This window comes from Periplaneta americana, chromosome 14, assembly GCF_040183065.1.
Source record: "Periplaneta americana isolate PAMFEO1 chromosome 14, P.americana_PAMFEO1_priV1, whole genome shotgun sequence".
Taxonomy (NCBI): domain Eukaryota; kingdom Metazoa; phylum Arthropoda; class Insecta; order Blattodea; family Blattidae; genus Periplaneta; species Periplaneta americana.
In genome coordinates, this window is record NC_091130.1 from 69,511,965 (window position 1) to 69,527,342 (window position 15,378).

The 15,378-nt window shown below is 35.3% G+C and overlaps 1 protein-coding gene across 2 annotated transcripts in view; it reads left to right on the top strand.

Annotated features, from left to right (window-relative positions):
- The first annotated feature begins 404 nt into the window (after window positions 1-404).
- LOC138713424 (nudC domain-containing protein 1) overlaps window positions 405-15,378 on the top strand; it is a 47,736-nt gene continuing 32,762 nt past the window's right edge. The window contains exons 1-3 of one of the 2 annotated variants that reach the window (XM_069845515.1): window positions 405-777; window positions 9,734-9,885; window positions 14,176-14,355. In XM_069845515.1, coding sequence (XP_069701616.1) covers window positions 666-777; window positions 9,734-9,885; window positions 14,176-14,355 — 444 coding nt within the window. In that variant the 5' untranslated portion in view covers window positions 405-665. The remainder of the gene's footprint in view (window positions 778-9,733; window positions 9,886-14,175; window positions 14,356-15,378) is intronic. The other variant, XM_069845516.1, reaches the window with a different exon arrangement.

Below are 15,378 nucleotides of genomic sequence, written 5' to 3' on the forward strand. Positions count from 1 at the left end.
TCCCATACACTGGCCGAAATTTCATGAGAAAATTTCTTCCCCCATGAGGACTCGAACCAGCGCGCATTCCATAACGCGAGTCCTAGGCAGGATGCCTTAGACTACGACGGCGCGGTGCAGGACATCAATACTAATTGCATGCGTATAAAACTGAATGTCTTACATTGTGCCGAAACGAAAGCTTCATTGATCAGCTTCTGCGAAAGTTAAACATGTGCGCTATACCACTTATTTTATTTTTATTATTATAAAATTGAATAATAATAATAATAATAATAATAATAATAATAATAATAATAATAATAATAATAATAATAAATACGCATTAAAATCTAGAGATTTTTGTTAGAAAATTGCGGGTTTTCGAAAGCCGTCTAGCGGGATTATATGAACAACTATTGGTAACACTGGCTAGCAAAGGGGGTTATTGCGAGCAGTGATTGACAGCAATTTCAGACGTATAGTAAGATTTCAAAATCAAAGACTTCTGGAAATAAAAACGACAATTGATAGTATTGTAAAGTACAGTAATGTCTCTTCGTATTTAGACAGAGTAACATCGCTGACGTAAGGTTAATTGTGTGAATCCATTGTTTGCGGTTTGGAAGTTGTGTAGCTTACTCATATTGTAGAGAATTTGTTACGTTTTTGAAATTTTGATAAAAATGTGTTCTTTAGTAGAACTAAGACCGAACAGAAATCTATTGGACGCAAATTTTAATGGATACAAGCTTTCATTGGATCCAGTTCCAGTATATCGTTATAATTTGCTTGATGGTAAATGCCATAGATTTATATTCATACTTTAAAATGTGTTTAATATCTACAAAGAGATTTTGAGCAAGTTACTGGTACAGTGGTGTTTTTAAATAAATTTTGTACCTGGTTTATTCTGATAGTTTTATTTGTTATACAGTATGTATCATTAATTACAAAAACATCTTGAGTAATCATTTGCTTCCTATGTATCAGAACATGATATATACTTAACCCACTAGCGCCGAAATTATTATTATTTTTTTTAATTTTAATTTTTTTAATTTCTTGTCTAGAAGATGTCCGGAAATAAGAAAAATAGTTTTTATTATTTTCTTATGTATACCAGTTGTTTCAGACCGCCCGTATCAGCCTTTTTTCTCGAAAACTATGTGATACTGGTTGTTCATAAAAAAATTTGATAACCAAAACCTATGTAAAGAATCGATTGGTGGTAGTACCATTTCCTTTAACAAACCGGAAGTATGAGTACCTGTGGTCAACTTCGAAATATCAGATGAGAACATACTACTTTTAAAAGAGACAACTTTTACTGAAACTTTTTTTATAACTTCTATTGTTTACTCACAAAGCAACAAAAATGGTATCTTCTGAGAAATGTTGTATGTCGTTTATGTACGTACATTCTTCATAGTAAGTGTTCAAAATGTACGCCACCCTGTGCTAAACAATGTTCTGATCACCTCCTAACATCCGTGATTGCACTTCAGCACAGTTGAGAGACCCACAGACTTCTCTAATTCCTTGTTTCATGTCTTCTGTAGTTGAACACACCTGGTAGACCATGTCTTTAATTCTGCCCCACAAAAAGGCTTGCCCATGACTCAGGATTGCACCATAATACTGTGTTTAGAATTCTGAAATACAACAAATTTCATTCATACCATACTCATCTACATCAGGAACTTGGAGGACATGACTTCCAGACTCGTGTAGATTTCTGAAACTGGTATCTAAAAACAGACCGTGATTTCAATCTCAGAATTCTGTGGATTGACGAGGCAACTTTAAAAAGTAATGGTCAGATGAATCTCTACAATGCCCATTACTGGTCTCCAGTTAATCCACACTGGCTACGAGAAGTTGATTACCAGCACATGTGGAACCTCAACACATGGTGTGGCTTCCTAGGACACTGAGTCATAGGACCATACTTTTTTTAGGAGAACTTGAATAGTAGAATGCACGCTTCCTCCGAAACATTATGCACCAGTAGGTTCATGATGTTCCCTTTGCGCTTCGGTTAATAATGTGGCTTCAGCAGGATGGCCGTATGGCTCACATTTCACTTAGGGCTTGACGAGTTATTAACCAGTTATTTTCCCTACAGTGGATTGGACGAGGAGGACCAGTAGCTTGGCCAGCCTAATCTCCTGACTATGCTCCAAATGACTTCTTGTGGGAGAGAATTAAAGACACTTTACTACTTCCGGTTTATTACGGAAAATGGTACTACCACAAATCGATTCTTTACATAGGTTTCGGTTATCAAAATTTTTTTATGAACACCCAGTATCACATAGTTTTCGAGAAAAGAGGCTGATACGGGTGGTCTGAAACATCTGGTACTTTATTACACTAGGCACCTGCATGATCTCCTTTTAACAATTCTTTATTATGAACTTAGTAATGTTTTTGTAAGCTTGTAATGGCTGTAAACAAATAGGTATAACTTAAAAGTATAATAAATCATGAACCTGTAACATACATTTATTTTAAAGTCATAGATTATACATTTATAATAATGATAAGAATGTAACATTAGAATCAAATAAGGGGGAATGGAATGAAACAGTCAGTGCACAGACCAACAATGAATTTTGAACATTGTGTTCTCACAATCGACTTGCATGTATTCCGAGCACATCTTCTCTTTTTCTTCTCTTTTGTGTGTTGCACAAGATGGTCCAATCGATTGTATCTGACAGAATCTGATGCACAACTGTCTGGTGATGATGCTCGTGAAGTGGCTGGTCTTCCAGCTGACTTAGGTAGTATCTGATATCTCTGCAGATATAAATTAGCCACTTCTTTTCTGAAGTCCAATTGGGAAATTCTCTGATTGTGTGCTTTATTGTACAAGATCCAACTGTACTGTATGGCAACATCAAATAACCAGGTAACCAATGGTCAGTACCATTTTTTTTTTTTTCCCTGAATACCAATACAGTGGCAGCTCAGGTTCTGATCCATCTGATCTTTGTCACCCCTGTATGAATTGTACTTCGCAATCAATTTTTGTCTTGTAACCATTACATTTCGCTTTTGTTTTTGCGAAAACCTTTTCTCTTGCATAATTTCTTTTGTGCTGCAAGAGGTGGATATCATAGTAATGACGGCATTATCAATCCTTTGCACATACATATGTCCATCGTAATTTCCATAGAGGTCTCGAAATATCCTCACTTTTCTTCGAAAAACATTTTTTACTGGTCAAGGGGCACTCTTTGGGAATTCGATTTTCACGAATGGTTCCAATTGCTGTGTACCCATGGAATGTTAGAAATGAAAAAAGATTTGCACCAGAGAAATTGTCCATGTAAAAATTGAACTTTAGGTTTTTTAATCGGGAAGTTCATCAAGTAGTATGAGTAACGGACTAGCAGCCTTGCCGAATACCTTCTCATAATCTGGGTTTGATTTAGGTCCGGACCTTTTCCCTGGTACAGTTCAAAATTGACCACATAACCATCCTTAGTATTTAGGCTCCACATTTTGTAGCCAAATCGAATGAACTTACCATGGATGAACTGCTTACAGCTGTGATGCCTGTAATATTTCACCATACTTTCATCATATAACAGGTGTTCTTCGGGTACAGAATTATCAATGCATCTTTTTTTCAACATTTCCATCAGAGAACGTATTTTCCAAGCTTTGTCATTTTTATCAATTTCATTGTTGTCTGCACAGTGTAAGAAACGACAGATTTGAAGCAATCTTATCTCTTCGCATGGACTGAAATATAGTCGCATTTTTCATGTCATCGTAAATGGCCCAATAATTCTGCTTAGATGGCAAGGTATTTTAACCACTAATATATTAAATTGCAATGAAACACCGCATTTCATCTGCAGTTATCTTCGGATTTGCAAAATTTACAAACAGTGCATACTGTCTAGTTTTCTCAACTAAATATTCAATCATTTCACTGTCACTAAACTGCTAAAAAATTTGAATTATTGATGTATGTTCGTACATAGAATAATCTGAATTTGTAAATATAGTTGGTTTTTCATTGTCGAAATCTGTGCCTTTACCTATCGAACATTACAATTATTTAATTTCTCCTGTTCTCTCTCTCTCTCTCTCTGCCATCCAATTTACTTGTAGAGGTTGGAATTTGTCTTACTGCAGGTGATAGTTGAACACATTGTTGACCCGCAACAGATACTGTTATTGGTGGGTGTCCCAATGAATCACTGACATTGTAATCGATAGGTACCTGTTCTCTCATTATTCGGAAGTCTTATTTCTGCATTAGCCCGTAACTGCCTGGATGATAGAGTGTGGACTAGTCTGCGGAAGTAAATAGAATTCAATGTTATAGCTTTGGAAAAATCAGCATAAGCCTAAATTTTATGGGATAATGATTCTCCATTCAAATTATAATTTACCCTCCCCCCCCTCTTCGTCTCTTGAATCCTGGTCTGTATCTGTTGTTGTTTTCTAATGCCAGGCGTTTGACAATAAAGTCATTTGACCTCTTGCACTCCAATATTTTTCAAAGATATTATCATGACCAGCCAATGAAGCACAGATTTTGAGGTGTTCCGAATCCATTTCTTGGTTTGAGTTGCACAATGGGCAGTTAGGGGACTGATATATTCCAAATCTATGCAGGTGTTTAGCCAAACAATCATGGCCTGTTGCCAATCTAAATGCAGCTACAGACGATTTTCGTGGTAAATCGGGAATTAACTGTGGATTTTGATGCAGAGAGTTCCATTTTTTCCCTTGGGATTGAGTTATTAAATTTTGTTTTTGAAGTCTAAGTATGTAGATTTAATAAATCTCTTCACAGAGTAATACGTAGATTTAGTAACAGGTCTGTAAGTAGCAGTGCTGCCCTTCTTTGCTAAAGCATCCGCATTCTCGTTTCCCACCTGGTCTGTATCTACATTTGGTTCTGGAGGCTCAGTTAATATGTCGATATCCCCATCAATGTTTATGTTATGTATAATGTCCATTGCTTCAGCGAAAGAGAAGCCTTTTCTAAAATCGAAAATATTGTATGTTATAAATAATATTATCTAAATTGGACCATACAGGTGCTTAGCATTGTCATAGAAATAGAAAAGGGCTTCGCTGAAGTACTTTCGGTTAGAAATTTTATAATATATAATGAACATATTTATTGAAGTATATTAAATATAAAGATATAGAAAAGAAAAGAAAAAAAATTATTTTATAGAAAAGAGGAGAGAAAAAAATTATTTTACATAATAACTTTACTTACTTACTGGCTTTTAAGGAACCCGGAGCTTCATTGCTGCCCTCACATAAGCCCGCCATCGGTCCCTATCCTGAGCAAGATTAATCCAGTCCCTATCATCATATCCCACCTCCCTCAAATCCATTTTAATATTATCTTCCCATTTACGTCTCGGCCTCCCTAAAGGTCTTTTTCCCTCCGGCCTCCCAACTAATGCTCTATATGCATTTCTGGATTCGCCCATACGTGCTACATGCCTTGCCCATCTCAAACATCTGGATTTAATGTTCCTAATTATGTTAGGTGAAGAATACAATGCCTGCAGTTCTGTGTTGTGTAACTTTCTCCTTTCTCCTGTAACTTCATCCCTCTTAGCTCCAAATATTTTCCTAAGCACCTTATTCTCAAACACCCTTAACCTATGTTCCTCTCTCAAAGTGAGAGTCCAAGTTTCACAACCATAAAGAACAGCTGGGAATATAACTGTTTTATAAATCCTAACTTTGAGATTTTTTGACAGCAGACTGGATGATAAAAGCTTCTCAACCGAATAATAACAGGCATTTCCCATATTTATTCTATGTTTAATTTCCTCCCGAGTAGAGTCGGGCAGACTGCCTCATATTATCGCCCGTTCTTGGTTGCGTAATCACCGCAGTCTCGCCCAGTGCGCGAGTACCTAACGTAGCCAAATGACTCATTGATAGAGAACACGAGATTCTCTTTGTCCCGAGATTACCGATACTAGGTCATTCCCGACAGTCTCGGACGTCTATGCGGGACTGTAGTAATGATAAGAAAGCAGTATTGCTCGGGTCATGCTTCTATAGGAAGCATTGGCTTATACACTTCCCGGTTCTTTAAATATATATCATGTCGTAGCTCCTATAATACTTAATCAATCGCGCTGTAATTTTTTGGATTGATAGCTCAATGTCTAAGGAAAGCATAGAAAACAAATCGAACTGAAAATCTTTTTTGGAAAGTGAAAAAAAATATATGTATTAACTTCGATGGAGATTGATCTGTTCTGACTTCACCGCTGGTAAGCGGCAAACTTTTTTGTTTTTCACGTTAAATGGGGGGTCAAAGCGAGAGAAATGTTGAGAAAGGATGGAAATTACTTTTAAAAGTGATGGCAACTCAAAATTTTTACTGGTTCTCGAATAACGGCGAGTTAACCTGTTAGCGCGGGACTCATGACTCAAACGTTTGTTCTGTAAAATTTGTACGGAACCCTTCAACGCTTGAAAACTCATTATTGTACGGATGGTATTAAATGGTATTTTAATACAGGTAGTTGAAAATGAGGCTATACTCGTATAGTCCAAGATGGTTTACACTTTACAGTAATTAGGCTATCTTTTATAACAACTAAATAAAAAAATAGTTTGTAACACAATGATATGAAACATGAAAATATTAAAAGCTGGTTCACAATAAACCGAGAACGGAAACGGCAACGAGAACTAGAACGGAAATATTGTTAAAATAAATGTATTTAAAGATAAGCATTCACAATTAACTATTCTGAATGCTCACATTTAAATACTGTACATTTATTTTAACATTATTTCCGTTCTCGTTTCCGTTCCCGGTTTATTGTGAACCAGCCTATGCTATAGAAAACTACACTTTCTATTGGTGTGCACGTTATAAATTATTGTTACAGAACAATCATTATTGTATTCTAGCCATGTTACAATATAAAATTATATAGGCCTACAGTATATGGCTTATAATAATTATCCTATATGTTATAGGAACGAGAATAACAAATTAAGAATTAATCAGATTTCTAATACTTGTACCGGTACCTAATGATAACTTACAAGACAGTAATAAATAATAACCATCATAATAATCCTGATAATCATAATCTTAATCATCCTAATGATTACGATAATGATGATGATGATAACAGTACTAATAATAATAATGATATAATGATAATAATAATAATAATAATAATCGCTGTAGAGTAACGGTTAGCACACCTGACTGTGAAACGATCGGCTTCCGGTTCGAATCTTGGTTGGGACAAGTTAAGACTGGTTCACAATAAACCGAGAACGGAAACGACAACGATAACGGAAATATTGTTAAAATAAATACATTTAAATGTGAGCATTCACAATTAACTTTCACGTTCCCGTTTCCGGGCTCCGGCAATCTTCTCGTTAATTGTGAATGTTCACATTTAAATATATTTATTTTAACATTATTTCTCGTTGTCGTTTCCGTTCCCGGTTTATTGTGAACCAGCCTTTACCTGGCTGAGGTTTCTCGCCTCAACACATTGAGAGCAAATGCTGGGTAACTTTCGGCGCTGGACCCTGGACTCATTTCGCTGGCATTATCATCTCATTCAGACGCTAGATAGCTATAGCAGTTCATAAAGCGTTGTAAAGTAACTAGGTAATTTAATAATAATAATAATAATAATAATAATAACCCTCTTTTATTCTCTGTTGTTATGATAAAGCAAATATAAATGACACTCAGGAAGAAACGCAGAATAAATATTGGGGGGGGGGAAATGCCTGTTATTATTCGGTTGAGAAGCTTTTGTCATCCAGCCTGCTCTCAAAAAACTTGAAAGTTAGAATTTATAAAACTGTTATATTACCGATTGTTCTGTATGGTTGTGAAATTTGGACTCTCACTTTGAGGAACAGAGGTTAAGTGTGTTCGAGAATAAGATTCTTAGGAAGATATTTGGGGCTAAGAGGGATGGAGAATGGAGGAAGTTGCACAACGTAGAACTGCACGCATTGTACTCTTCATCTGACATAATTAGGAATATTAAATTCAGAGGTTTGAAATGGGCAGAACATCTAGCATGTATGGGCGAATCCAGAAATGGATATAGAGTGTTAGTTGAATGGCCGGAGGGAAAGGACGTTTGGAGAGGCAGAGACGTAGATGGGAAGCTAATATAAAAATGGATATGATGGTAGAGACTGAATTAATCTTGCTCAGGATAGAGACCGATGGCGGGCTTATGTGAGAGCGGCAATGAACCTCCGGGTTCCTTAAAACGCATTTGTAAGTAATTATGATCAATTTGTGAAAGGATCTACTCTATTTCGTAATTCTGTCCTTCCCCTTGCAAAAGTGTTTCCATTTCACATTCAGCATTTTATCTGTTGGAAAACAAAAATATCTTTTGTCAGAGCCTTTGGTCCTTTATAATAATATAAATAAGCATTATTTTATTTCGTCCTTACACAGCGCAATAATTACCCATGCTGATGAAGATGCCCTTGCATTACAACGAAACATCCAGATGTGAACGCGCAATATAATAATAATACAGTCGTGTGTTATCCATTACTATAGCGTATACAAAACACTATCGAATGATTAAATATGGAATGTCAACAAAATGCTGATAGTGAGAAAGTATATCATAGCTCCAACCATAACTTGTTATTGTTTTAGACTAGCTTAGGATTAGGTAACGGCTGAAAGTGCTGTATTATTTTGCTTCTCTGGAAAGGCAATAAATAGTTCATTAAAATAGTGTGACTTCTGTAAGAATGTCGACAATCATAATGTGCTGTATTATTTATTGCATACCACACTGCTGTGCCTTCTTAAATTACTTTATGAACATTAATATTTCAGAAAGAGTCACGAATTGCAGTGATGAGTGGCAATTAAGCTGGCAGTCAGTGTACGCATTTCGTAACGATAAGTCGGCCGTGCGATAACAGGCCGGGACCCGGTATTCCTCGTTCCCGAGAGTGCCAATCTCGAGAATACGATTCTCGGAACTGGCATTATCGGCCAGCTAGTCTCGCCTACGAGAACGAGCGGGAGTAAGAGGCTGTTTGCCTGACTCTACTCCCGAGTATCATTTTTTACATAATAACAATGTACTTAAACTCTACGTCCATTTCTTCGTAACTTGACACAGCACCAAGAACCAACAATGAACACACTAGCACTATGAACACTAGAATGAAATTGACATCACTGTGGCCTTCTACACATGTCCATGCATCGAATAAAACATTTCCCACTTTTATATCTTGTAGTCTGATCCTTAGCGAGCTATTTAAAGTTAAGGCAATTTGCATTGCCATATACGGCGCTAAAAGGTTAAGGAAATCCAGAAAGCAGCTAGACGTAACTAAACCTACTATACTCATTAACGTCATGATTTTGTGGCAGAGTTTTGATATGAAATATGAATGAAAACATATTTGTCTAACCGATCCCATCATACTGTCGTGCATTTGTTGTACTTAAATAACGTATCTTCTTAAACTGTTGTGCATTTGTTAAGTATTGTCGAACTTCAATGTGGAAAATGTAATTACAGGTACATAACAATACTTAATATTTTTAGTATCTATTTACAGTTACCTGTGCACATTAATATTGCAATTAGTGCACCTCTAAAATGTGTATTTACTGAAGAATCATTTCGGCAGGTTTAATTGACATTTTAAATATTTCTCATCACACATTTAGTGCTGTAAGCTTACTGTCATATTTTTTATTGTGTTACAGAAGTGGATCATGTTCTTCCAAGTGATGATCAGTATTCATTCCTGCATATTAAAGCCTTTGGTCTTCATAATCATTTGTATGGAGACCCTTGGTATGAAGACACAGTCTACTTTATAGACAAACGCTGGAAGATTCAGAAGAGCCTCAAAAGTGTAAGCTATCTTATATTATTTAAATTGTTCATTTTCTGATCATTTTTTTGACTTACCTAAGTATTTTTGAGGAGGTTTAGAAAAGAATTAGGACTTTTCCTAGATAAACTCAATTTATATTCAACCATTGAAAAATATATGTTGTATGTAGGAACATGAAATTGAAATATATTAATTCTAGATAAAAATCGACAACTATCATAAGAATTGACCCATGGGCTATTCCATTTAGTCACGGACACACATTAGACACTTAATATTATAATTACTTAAATTCATTGACTTTTTTTCAGGTTCAAGATATAACAGAACAAAACATTACATATACCGGTAACAGTTTCTTTGAGTAAAAGTTCATGGTTTATAATCAAGTGTAAATTTAAAATATTTGGATTAATGTATCTGTCACGGACATACCTCACATAGTGTAAAATTGTGTAACTCTTGTGAGCAATGAAAGTTTTCTATGAATTTAATAACGTTTATTTATTAACACTAGTACCCTATATAGGAATGAATAAGACACTATTAGGTACTAGGCATTAAACTGAAAATCATCTGTGTATATTGTAATCGGTTAGACCTAATATTTATTGTCACTGACACACAGAGAAATGTTACGGACACACACACTGTGATTATAATATTATTATATACTGTTTATTACATTGTTTAACATACAGTGCCAATAATGAAGACTTATTACATCGTCTATTATAAATGTTTATGAATTTTTATGTTTATGTTTTTCGTTCAAAGATTGAATAATTCAAAATCGCATCATCTGGTTGACATTTACATGAAATGTCCCCCATTCGACTTTTTATCTGACACTGTTATAAAAATGAAATACAGTTAAGCTGGTTGCTGGAGCGGCTCTTTTAGGTGCTAAGAGGTTTGCACTAACTTACCCACTAAATTTGAACTTATTTTATTTCATTTAGCGATGATCATAGGTATTTGTCTAATTTCTATTATCAGGGTGTGCCCTTGCTACTGTCCACGTCATGTACTTGTATTATAAGGCAGCTCTCACAGTGGAGCAATTTGCAACAGGAAATATTTTTCTGACCTTCTCTCACACTGAAACAACATGTGATTAGCAATCTGGTAAGTTCGAATTTGCTGTTCCATAGTAAAAGTTAAGATTATCATCATCTTACAACTATGAGGTTCTCCTGCTCTGTTGGTTATTGGAAAGAAGAGGTTCTGGCTACAGAATTAATAAATTACAGTGCAAATACATGTGTCAAACAACTCAAAACATATCCTACAAAGTTAAAAAATTGATGAATATTTAAATACTTATATAGTCACAATCATGCCATGGTATGAAAGAAAAATTTCACAACCTCGAGCGGGATTCGAACCTACGACTTCCTGTACTCCGGTCAGGTGCTCTACCAACTGAGCTATCGAGTTCGTTTCACGCCAAAGGCTTCAAATTCTCCTCTCATACCGGCGACTCTGTTATAGAGGACTGTCCATAGCGTCTGACCTAGTCAGCACTGCTTATGGGTGGAAAGAAACATTGTAAACGTAAACTTCATCTTACGATGTTGGATGACGTATATACGTCCGTTGATGTGACATATTAATGAATATTTAAATACCATGGCATGATTGTGACTATGTAAGTATTTAAATATTCATTAATATGTCACATCAACGGACGTATATACGTCATCCAACATCGTAAGATGAAGTTTACAGTTAAAAAATTGCTGCTGAATGTACCCAAATAAATTTAGTTGCATCACAAATCGCAAAAGGTACTTCCATACATGCCATGAGGAACATGGTGGCATGGAGGTAGAGCTCCATGCATTCTTTGACCTCTGCACTAGAATGAGGTGATGTGGCCGACACCACATTCCGACCGCCTTTTTACCCTCTGGAAAGATCCGGTACTCAGTTTGATAGGAAGCTGAGTGAAACTCGGGGCTGTTCTGGAACTTCGGTCACGAGAAAATCCCGTCAATGCCTGGGATGAACCCCACACCTTCCAGAGATATAACAAAGACAAAGCGAGACACATATTATAGGGAAATTATGATTGCACTCAAGTAAATATTGATTATTAATTAATTTATTAAAAAGTTACATTTGCATTATTGAAAATATCAAGATTAGGTAGAGCTGAGGCATATGTGCATGCATATCTTGCGGAGGACTCTCACACAAAATGGGATCAATTAACATCAATAACATTGCCTTTTTGATAGTCATTCATTTTTGCTAGGTCTGGTAGTAAACCTTTAGAGAATCAAGATCGGAATTTGATTGGATATGACTTTATTGCAATAGAGAAGTCTGTTTGTAATTTAGATAATCAACAATATTTATGTGCTTCGTTTCTCATGCTTTTCTATGTTTTCTGTTTTCACAAGTTTAGTTGGTGCTTCATCTTCCTCTTCCCCACCTTCTCTGATAGTCCCGACCGCAGTTTCAGGATGTTTCACAAATACATACATAAATACATGGGTAGTTTTCTACCAATTCCACAACATTGAAAATTTGAAATTGTTGGCAGAATCGTGAGATATTTCTTGATTGTTATAGCAGATGTTTTCGGAGTTTGAAGCTTAAACTTTTCACAGGTCACCCCCACTAGAAGAAATGTTGCTCTAATCTAGTGATATATATATTTCTTTTCAACATGCATGCTGTATCACTGGCAACACATATTGCTTAAAGACCTTCTTGCAAAGCCGATATCATGTTGCTCCAGTGTGAGAGTTTACACCTATTGTAATGTAAACAGACTGAAATCAACAATATTGCATATTGGTAGTTGCAGTTGCTTGTTGCACATTGCTCCGTTATGAGAGCTAGCTAAAGGAATAGTTGGCAGCAGTTCTGCAAATTGTTTTTGGTAAGCTGTCTAGATTTCCCTCTGTAAGATATGTAAGGGGAAGACGAGAGCAGGGCTGGTTTTATAGTATGTTTATGAAGTGCATGCACTGCTTATCTTCGCCCACTGAACTGCCATTTCTGTTTTCATTAGTCAAATGCAACTACTGTATATTGGCCATTTTGTGTTTAATAATATACATTTTTTGAAAATTTTATTTTTGTAATTTCAGTTTCCTTTTTTAAGTGGGATGTGCAGCTTATTCGAGCATGGGTTATTCGAGAAATATGGTAATAGCTTTATTCCCCACTACCCCTTTTATTTAAACAATCCTGCAAGACACTTGAATTAATGCATAACTGGGATATAAGAAAAATAGGCAGCTTCAAATTTAACTCAGTGGTATATTTTGGTAAGTAGCCACCCCTTGTATAATCACCAACCTCCAAGGTTTAATAGAGCTTTGAAAAGTCTTCTGAAATTCACATAGATAAAATGTACATGTAAAGTGTATTATGTAAAAATAACTTTTTGTGTGATGAAAAGTATATTTTCTAGGAATAATTTTAAATCAAATTGACGCCATCAGAATCTTAAATATTAAAATTCAACTATTTTTTATTATTTAAATTAGGCCTGCAGGGTCCATGGTCCTTAAAAATGAGGATCTTCTGTGAAGGAACTTAATTACAATGCATACAATATTAATTGAAATTACTGTGTTTGTAATCTGCAAAGTCTTAATTAAATAATTTCTTAGAGTAGACATACATTTATCAAACTAATTTTATTTAAAGCCAATCTGGAACACTTTATTGCCGTTTGGGAAGTTAATTTCTTTTTGCATGGAAACCATGCAGACTTGTTATGTACAAAATCAGTGTCATCAGGAATAATGCTAAATAACGCATGTATTTAGTGTCACTAAATCAGACTATAATATTAATCGTAGCACTGACCTAACATTGTGTTCTAACCTAACATAGAAAATATACTGGTCTCTTCTGACAGCAAGACAATTTCGTACTAAGGCAGGCATGTCAACATGGGCATTTCTAGCCTTTAAATAAGATGTAAGCTTATGCCTGCTTTTGATTCTGTAAGCAGAAGGTCTCTAGACCCCTTATCAGAACTTGAATTCCCGTCATATCGCATCAGCATGGCAGTGGGCCTAATGCAGTAAAGGACATCATGTCAACAATAAACATCTATTAAGTAGGCGGTATTCGAACCACTAACCATGGCTTTACCACAGTGTTAAAACAGAGTGCCTTAATCATTGCAGACACGAATGGTATTTTAAAGCCACCTGTAATCATCTAATCTAAACACCTCAGTAAAACTGTTAATGTATTGAATTAGAAGAATTTTGGTTAATTACTGTTCTATCAAATCTTTTTATCTGTTTAATAGTGGATCACTTTTTTTTTTCCCAGAGTGGATTGCTTGATAATGTACTGGAAGTATGGGAGATGCCAAGCAATCATGTGAGGAAATCTGGTCACTACAACACTTCACTTAGCTTCCCATCACCAGAAATGGCTGTGCTTTCAGATGGAGCAGGCACCATACATGTTGTCAGCACAGGCTCCAGGGCGGAAAATAAAAGATGGAATGTAAGATAACATTCGTAGGATACATTGAAAATTACAGCATTGCTTATACTTTCTTATTACATATAAAAAATAGAATGTTGAATATGATAATGTGTGTCAGCCAGGAGACTAGCTAGTGAGAGTATCAATGGTATGGTATTAAAGATGAGATGTTGGGTTGGTTTACATCGTACTTATCAAATAGAAAACAAAAAGTAGAAATAAATGTACCAAATAGTCATAAAGTTACTTATTCAGAATTTAGAAATATTAAACATGGTGTTCCGCAGGAGTCAATTTTAGGTCCATTGTTGTTTCTAGTTTATATTAATGATTTAGCCTTGACCATAAACAATTCATCCCATGTAATTTTATTTGCAGATGATACAAGTGTAATTATTTCAAGCAAACAATACGATCATTTTATAAACACTTCTAATACAGTGCTGAATCTAATGAATGAATGGTTCCATGCAAATAAACTAGCACTTAAAGTTGATAAAACCAGTGCAGTCAAATTTAGTACACACAATAGTGCTCAGGTTTCCTACAGTATTCGATTAAATGGAACTCATCTCAAAGAATCTATAAGCACAAAGTTTCTTGGTTTAGAATTGGATAATCACTTGAACTGGAAAACGCATATAGAATGTATTACTCGTAAATTGAGCTCTGCCTGTTATGCATTAAGATCCTTATCTACTATTGGTGATATAAACTTACTTAAAATGTCATACTTTGCATATTTTCACTCTGTAATGAAATATGGATTAATATTCTGGGGTAACTCGTCTGAAGCTAAACACGTTTTTGTTTTACAAAAGAAAGCTATAAGAATAATGGCCGGTGTGCATAAAAGGACCTCATGTAAAAATATTTTCCGAAACTTAGAAATCTTGACTTTACCTTGTGAATACATTCTTTCCCTAATGATGCTGTATATTAAAAACCAAGATAAATTCAGTACTAATCAAGACATTCATCATTTTAATACAAGACATAAATCAGATCTTCATCTACCCTCTGTTAGTCTAAGCTGTTTTA